At 49.4% G+C, this 8,241-nt stretch overlaps 2 protein-coding genes across 2 annotated transcripts in view; one reads left to right on the top strand and one right to left on the bottom strand.

Annotated features, from left to right (window-relative positions):
- Window positions 1-3,217, top strand: part of LOC108797979 (CD151 antigen-like) — an 8,993-nt gene extending 5,776 nt beyond the window's left edge. Inside the window, exons 5-7 of the mRNA XM_018569668.1 lie at window positions 1,883-2,008; window positions 2,068-2,178; window positions 3,152-3,217. Coding sequence (XP_018425170.1) covers window positions 1,883-2,008; window positions 2,068-2,178; window positions 3,152-3,217 — 303 coding nt within the window. The remainder of the gene's footprint in view (window positions 1-1,882; window positions 2,009-2,067; window positions 2,179-3,151) is intronic.
- Window positions 3,218-5,492: 2,275 nt separating this feature from the next.
- The window catches only part of CCDC14 (coiled-coil domain containing 14), a 10,914-nt gene continuing 8,165 nt past the window's right edge, over window positions 5,493-8,241 (bottom strand). Inside the window, exons 10-13 of the mRNA XM_018569665.1 lie at window positions 8,088-8,161; window positions 7,758-7,976; window positions 6,958-7,081; window positions 5,493-6,342 (exon numbers count right to left, since the gene is read on the bottom strand). Of these exons, the coding sequence (XP_018425167.1) occupies window positions 5,493-6,342; window positions 6,958-7,081; window positions 7,758-7,976; window positions 8,088-8,161 (1,267 nt within the window). The remainder of the gene's footprint in view (window positions 6,343-6,957; window positions 7,082-7,757; window positions 7,977-8,087; window positions 8,162-8,241) is intronic.

The raw sequence follows: 8,241 nt of genomic DNA on the forward strand, positions 1-8,241 counted from the left end.
CTAAAAATAACAAAAACATATTGCATGGTAATTAAGAAACCCGCAATATATACATTTCATGTCGAGGAGGAAGGACGACCCGCAGGGGGGAAAGTTCTGACCCAAAGTTGCCTTCTTCAAACTTTTGCAAATCAAATAATTTGAGATTAATTTTGAGGTTCGGAGTCACCTGATCGTTTCCCGATGATGGGAGATAATCCGGCAAGATCTGTTTGGCAGACAGGATAGAGATCTTATATCCGGAGGGGGTATAGCTGGAAAAAATGTTTGTTCCCTTCACTCCCCTCTAGTTCTGTCTTATTGGTCCCCAACCCCATCTCTGTAGTAGACCTGGGGGGGGCTAACTATAAAAAAATTTGCAGGACCATTTGGCCTTCAAATATTTGAGACCGTTCACTCCCCGTGGATATATGACAAAACACTTACAGGGTTATTCACAAAGCTGCCGACAGCAGCCGTGTGAATAACCGACCCGAAGTGAGCCCAACTCTGTTTGGCTATTCACTTCAGGCTTGTACAGCTGATTTTCAGCCGTACGTCGGCTTGCTTCGGGTCGGCCGAACATGCTGGGCATCTTCGGCCGACCCGAAGTGCAGAAGGAGTTCGATGTCGGATCGGCTGAGCCGAACCTCCGGCAGGCTACTTGCTGCTGCTCGGCCCTATTCTCAGAGGGGGGCGAACGGCAGTGAGTGAATAGCAGAATGCTGGCGAGCGCCATTCTTGGCTATTCTGCTCGGTACCTCTGTGGTACCGAGCAGAATAGAAAAAGTTTAAAAAGTAGAAAATGATTGGGCGGAGCTAGCAGTGACGGCTAGCTCCGCCCAACTGTTTTCTATTGGCCGGGACCAGCTGTCATTACAATGAGAGCTCGGCAGAGCCGGCTTTGATATCACGGACCGACTCTGCTGAGCTCTCATGACAGTTCAGCGTACTTTGTAACCAGGGGATGCTGATCTGTCATGAGAGCTCAGCAGAGTCGGTCCGTGATATCAAAGCCGGCTCTGCTGAGCTCTCATCGTCAGGGGCCCACACTCGCAGGCAGCCGCACAGCAGACCTAAGGTGCCAGAGGAAGTGGAGAGGAGCCGCTGCTGCTGTCAAGATGGAGCCGGCATCTGAGGGAGCGAAAGAGCCGGCTCCGCAGAGTTCTCATCCTAATGACAGATCGGCGTCCCCTGGTTACCAGGGGACGCTGATCTTGTCATTGCAAGTGGCCGGAGCCAGCCGTGAGATGACGGCTGGCTCCACCCAGCTGTCAGGAGCAGGCTTCTGTCCGGCCCGCTTCGGCTTTCACCTCGGTCCACTCGAGCCGCGGCATATGCCTTCGGCTAGACCAACTTCGGGAGTTGCACGGGCTATAGTGAATAGCCCGTGCAGCAGCCCTTCGGTTCTATTGAACCGCAGGCCTCCCGTAGCCGAAGCTGGATCCTTCAGCAGCTTTGTGAATAGACCCCTTTAGGTTTTTTTTGCAAGTCCGAGTTTTCAAATGTAATATTGCATTATGGCCACTAGATGGAGCTAAGGCAGCATAGGAAATGGGTAAATACTATGCTCAGTGCCATCTAGTGGCCACAATGCAGAATTACAGGGAAATCATTGACTATGCATTGCCTGATAAAGAAACAACCAAAGAACGTTTGTTTTGGCATATATCTGGACAAACTGAACACTCATAAATTATCCTCAGGGCCCTTAAATCTACAAATATCTAAGTAGACCATCAATTTATAAGTAGGCCACCAAGGCGTCCATACATTGCACTGATGATGCCCAACAAGCCTGGAATAGCTGTATGCAGTCTGAAATAAATGGCTCCATGATGTTAGGGGGTTCCTAGTCCGGGAATACTCTCTGACCTTCCATTTATCCCTCTTCTGTCTGCAGTTCCAGTGCTGTGGAGCCAGGAATTACACTGACTGGTTCAGAAATGTCAGTTCTGCGGCGTCCCCCGACTCTGTGCCCCCCAGCTGCTGCAAGACCATACGACCGAAGTGTGGAGAGAATGCGGAGGCGATTTTTTTTTCAATGGGCCCCTAATGCACTTTATCCTTGTTCCCGCGCACCCCGAGGCAACGTGTGTCCTCCTTGTCTTGCAGGGCTGTGTGTTGAAGATGCAGATGTGGATATCGGATCACGTTGAAGTGATTGGCGCGGTGGGAGTTGGACTCGGCTTCTCACAGGTAATGTGCATGCTGCAACTCTGCCATAGAGGAAACGCTTGTCATTTGGGGCCTCCACGTATATACAAGGACCTGTTTTCTCTCTGACCTCCATCCTTCCCCTTCAATCTTCTCTCTGACCTCCGTCCTCTCTCTTCACTCTTCTCTCTGACCTCCGTCCTCTCTCTTCACTCTTTTCTCTCTGACCTCTCTCTTCACTCTTCTCTCTGACCTCTCTCTTCACTCTTCTCTCTGACCTCTCTCTTCACTCTTCTCTCTGACCTCTCTCTTCACTCTTCTCTCTGACCTCTCTCTTCACTCTTCTCTCTGACCTCTCTCTTCACTCTTCTCTCTGACCTCTCTCTTCACTCTTCTCTCTGACCTCTCTCTTCAACGTCTCGCTTCTCTCTGCCCTCTCTCTTCCCTCTTCTCTCTGACCTCTCTCTTCACTCTTCTCTCTGACCTCTCTCTTCACTCTTCTCTCTGACCTCTCTCTTCACTCTTCTCTCTGACCTCCTCTCTTCACTCTTCTCTCTGACCTCCTCTCTTCACTCTGACCTCCTCTCTTCACTCTGACCTCCTCTCTTCACTCTGACCTCCTCTCTTCACTCTTCTCTCTGACCTGCGTCCTCTCCCTTCACTACTGCACAGTTGTACCGGCTCCTCTCCTGGACTGAAATTGACTGAAATTGACTGAATAGAAGACTGAGGGGGAGGGCAGATTTAAGCAATGGATGTAGCCCATGTCTGATCCATCATGTTGGCTTTTGAGTGCAACAAGAGTGACCTATTACACCGATATGATATTTGTGATCATGGGGTCTGTGTGCCGGTGAGCTTTGGGTCGGTGTTGGTGGCCTTGGTGGGTTTTCCATCCCCCATAGACATGAAAGGGAATACAAAAGCTAGTCACCGCCGGCCCATATTCTGCCCCCGAGTCTCCTCCATTGTGTCCCTGTGTGACCCCCCCAGCCTGGTCTTCTCCTCTCTGCAGATCTTCGGGATCCTCTTCTCCTGCCTCCTTGTGAAGATTCTCCAGGAGAACTACGTGTCCATGTGACCGGCGGTGGAAGATCTCCGCTCATTAATATCACTTGTCTGTCCTGTAAATATTTCCTGCACAGATGTTCCTCAGCGGAGGTGATCGTTCCGAGCGGTCGCGTTCCTGGTAATAAACGATTAAACATTCTTGTGTGTCCGGTGATTATTAGATCTAAAATATTTATCTATAAAATGAGCCCAAACGCACCAGATGTGACGCCGACAAGGAGCCATCTTGTATGGCAGGCCAAGTCCATCACCGGGAAGGTTCTGGAAGATATTTCTGCTTCCGTGAAGTCCATGACCGTCCCGACTTTTTCCACCAGCCTGCTGTGCTTATTAATATACAGGATTTATAGAGCGCCAACAGTTTGCGCAGCGCTGTACAATATAAGGTAGACATTACAATTCAAGATGGTAAGGAGGGCCCTGCCCCTGAGGGCTTGCAATCTAAACGGGGAGGGGCCAGTGATACATGAGGAGGGAGCTGTGTGGGGATGAATGTTTGAGTGGTCAGGTTGAGGTGGGATCGGCTTCCCTGAAGAGATGAGTTTTTAGGGATAACCTAAAGGCAGTCAGGTTGGGGTAAAGAGTTCCAGAGGATGGGAGAGAAGGAAAAGAAAGGAGACTGTCTCTCCACCCAAAAACTAATATTTCACATTGCGGAACATGCCGGAAAGTTTAAAGTGACACGAAACTCAGGAACAATCCATCCGAGTCCCTGAACTCTGAGCAACAATGTATCTTATTTGTGTATCACTCGGGTGTCAATCATCTCTAACACTGTCCTTCCTTCTGGAGGGTGGCTACGTCTGTTCCCCATGGTCCCTGTGTGTTGTAGTCACCACTACAAGCTCCGCCCCCCTGGGATGGACTACAATCTCATCTTTAGTTTACTCATTTATATTGAGATTGTAGTCCATCACAGGAGCGAGGTTGGTCCTATTGGGCTGTGACATCACCATCACCATCATGGGACAGACAGGGAAATGGGGGGACGTGAGGCCAAGTTTACATTTTATTGGAAGAGGTGATCTGTATAGAAGTTCAGCATCTGCTGATTTCACCGGAGGTCACCTCTGCTTATGTTTTCATGTGATCAGTATGAGATCCCCGTGTCTGACACCTTCATTCACTATAATCCTAAAAACGGGCAGCACAGTGGTGTAGCACTCGGGGTCCCTGGTTTAAATCCCGGCCAGGTCACTTAGCTGCATGGAGATTGCATGTTCTTCCTGCGTGGGTTTCCTCCGGGTACTCCGGTTTCCTCCCACACTCCAGAGACATGCTGGAAGGTTAATTGGCCCTTGTATGTATGTGAGATGGGGACTGTAGATTGTAAGCTCCTCGAGGACGGGGACTGTGCACTGTGTGAATTGTTGGCACTCTATAAATATCTGTAATAAATAATTGGTAACATTTAACTCCGAGTAAGTCACGCAGAGGTTAGGGGACCCCTGATAGTGATACGTGATAACCCCCCACGTGTTGTAGTTAGGGTTAAAAGGAGAACTCTGGGGTCAGGGCTTTTCCCCATAGTTCTCCTAAGGGTAACGGGAGGACACAAACTAGCATCCTCCCGTCACCCTAAGCTCAGTATATAGCATGCTACAGCTCCCTATATACTGAGACCGCTGCAGCCAGGAAGGATCCTGACATTACTGTCGAGATCCAACCAGCTGCTTGAGTGACAGCTGGCTCTGCCTATCTAGAGGCAGTGTCAGCTGTACCCTCCCCCGTCCGTTCCGCCAGTCAGCGCTGGAGGATCGGACAGGGGAGGGGGTAATCCAGTCCCTCCCCTGTCACGGCTCTCTGCAGGGATAGATTAAGAAGTGAGCGAGCGCCGGTATGTGTTCGCTCACTTCCCGATCTACTGAGCCGACCTGTTAAAGTCTCATTGTGACAAGCCGGCTCAGATTATGAGGCTGAGTGAAAATCACTCCCCTCATAGTTCTTCTTTAAGAGCTAACCAGGGGTTAGGGACCGCTGACCCTCCTTCCTCTCCGGGGGGTATAATGATTCTGATTTATTTTGAGCGGCGGAAATGTGAGATACCATTTTTTAGTATCCAAATGGAAGCACCGTGAAGGACACATAAGAAGCTGAGGCGACCATATCATTATGAGATCTGCCATCCCCTGGAGAGGAACAAACCATTCAGTGCAAGTCTCATCTGTCCACCAATCAGACCATTCACAGCAAGTCCCGCCTCTCCACATTCCCAAAAAAACAAATTTTTATTAAATATTTCATAAAAATACATTTAAAAAGACAAATTTACAGGAACAATGACATTATTTCTTGGCGGCGCTTTGTAAAGTCCTCTGCAATTTAGCGATATTGGCATCCAGAGCAGCCAGACCGGTCCGGAAATCCTGCTCATCGTGGGAGGTGAAAGTGGAGACAGAGGCGATGGACCAATCGGATGTTGCAGACATGACGTCGCGCGCCGATGGGTCATTAAGGCGACTGATCCGCAGGTCCCTCAGATGAGGAGGAAGATGACCCCCGGAGGACACCCTAGTTTTTGGCACATCTGATTCTTGAACCTTGGTGGGCTTATCCGATGTGTCCGCGGCATTGAATGAGCCCCTTTGAATTGTACGGTTCCTCTCAGAAGCGCCAAAGTCATTTATCTGGTCCCCGACGTCTCTCTCTGCACTGCAGAGCTTCGGCGGGGTGCACATCAGTCGGGCAGATGGCGCAAAGTTGGCTTTGTGTGGGCTGCTTGCCAGCGGTAAATAGGTGGTCTCGTCCGGCTTGTACTCATCACCAATCAGGGAACAAGATTCTGTTCTGAGTTTTTGGGGGCTGTGTGAGGGGATGGAGGAGACGGAGGGCTCTGGTCTCTGATAATGAATATGACCTTTGCTCATCATAAAGTCGTCGCTGGGGTCAGAGGTCAGTCCCGTGTGGTAGGCAGGCACAGCGGGATCCGGCTGATCAGCGGCAGTTGGGATCACTTGATCCATCTCTAATCTCTTGAGGTAGCTGATGATGGAGGTGCTGGCCGGACACTGGTCAGTGCGGAGCTGCTTGTCATAGCTGTCCAGTGCGGCCTGGGTCAGCTGACCTCCAGGCCGGGCTCTGGTCTTGTCCTTGCCCAGGTCACATAGAAGTTTGGCCATGCTGGCTTGCAGAGTCCTAGAGTTCAATATAAAAAGACAAAGGGCGAGTGTCGCCTTCATTTCAGAGGGAAATGATTGCTGTGATCACACAATTGGGGGGAAATCCATAAAACACATCTAGCTCTCAGTCGTGCGACAATTGTTCACCCTTGTGATAGATTCCAATATGCAATAACGGTATCAATAAATATGTTATTATACCCAAAACGATCCCAAAAATACATCACTTCCTGTAGAAGCCAAATCCCCTTCCTGTGTATAATAACCTGCTCGTTAGTAACCAAGCTCCATCAGGAACACCTTATTCTGAGCCAAGTGAGTCTGCAGGGAAGCCCCGCCTCCACTACAGTCTCCGAAAATGGTGATTTGGGGGTAATAAGCACAAAGTGCTTACAGGACAAGGTTACCTTTGGTGAAAGTTGTCCTGCAATAAACCCCCGAGCTCAGCCCCACCAGCTTACACACTGGCATACCTCGGTTTCAGTGATCATCACTGCACAGTCTTGCCTCCAAAAACACCCCCATCGAGTCGTCCTTTTATTTATATATATCTGATCCTCACACTGACTAAACAGCAAAACAAAATCTGATTTTATGTGGGAGGGGGGGGTCAATATAAATTGTGTCATACCGTGTGAGTTCTCGCAGTCGCGTGACTTCCGCATCTCTCTGCCGCAGCGTTATCGCCAGAATCTGACTCTCTTTCTCCGCAGACTCCAACTTAAACTGGAGGCTCTTCATGTTCCCCGCCGCGTCTTCTACATATGGAAACACACAGACCATTGTATCACCTCCATACATGAAAACTATTCCTCTGGGAGGCGTTTGTCACTCTATGAGGTGTAGGGGGGACTCAAATCCGGCCCCTGACATCACTAAAGGGCCGCACATAATATTCTGTATATGTAATGCAATGAAACACTGTCAGAGGCTGCAGACCCCAATACATGAAATGACGGTCACACACTGTGGACATGCTACAGGTGTGGCTGGGGATTGGAGAAATGCTGCAAAGCACAGTGAGGTCTTGTTCACACCAAATGCAGAGCAGATCCGGTCAGGTTTCTGCACACGCATGCTAGTCTTTTAGATGCGTTTTTGGCTAAAAATGTTTTATATATATATATATATATTTAAGTTTAACATGGGCTTTCAGTGCGTTCCAGGCATTTGCATGCGTTTTTGATGCGTTTGCAGATCCAGAGCAGATAAAATAAGGCCTGTTGCAGTTTTTTCAACTGCTCTGGAACTGCACGCTGCGATGTCAACTGCAGCAAAAAAAAATCTGGATCATTTGGTGCGAACTGAACAAGGCCTAAAAGGTTAGGCACCAGAGCTCTGGGGAATCTTTGAGAGCCAAACCTGCTGCTTCCAGGCAAACGTACAACAGTCTGATGACGTGAAGGTGAGAAGTCTCCGGATAATACTCACCGGTTCTCACCCTGGAGGATGTGATGTCATTCTGCTGCAAAATCTGAAGGATTTCCTCTTCCTTCTCTTGGATGATCTGGGAAAGGGTTTTGTTCTCCTCTATCTGGGTCTCCATCACCTTCAGAAGCTCCTCCGTCTTCTTCTGCTGGGACTGGAGGCTTTTGTGGGACTCTATCAACTGCTGCTGCAATGTATCATTCATAAACTGGAGGGACGTCACTGCCGAGAAAAACATGAGGGTCAAAGGATTGGTAATAAACCCGACTGACGGGGTAATAAGATGAAATCTTCCCTCGCCCTCGACTGATACAAGGCAGCTCATGTACTCACCTTCAGAGCTCTGCTCGTCCGATCTCCCTGTCCTCTCCCGCTCTCTCAGCTGCTGGTTCAGTATTCGCAATCTCCTGGAAACGGTAAATATTAGATGTGAAAATATGAAATCACATCAGCTTATATTTTGCCTTCCCTGGTCTCTGCACCCCCC

The sequence above is a fragment of the Nanorana parkeri genome, unplaced genomic scaffold (assembly GCF_000935625.1).
Source record: "Nanorana parkeri isolate BGI_ZX_2015 unplaced genomic scaffold, ASM93562v1 scaffold1377, whole genome shotgun sequence".
Classification (NCBI taxonomy): domain Eukaryota; kingdom Metazoa; phylum Chordata; class Amphibia; order Anura; family Dicroglossidae; genus Nanorana; species Nanorana parkeri.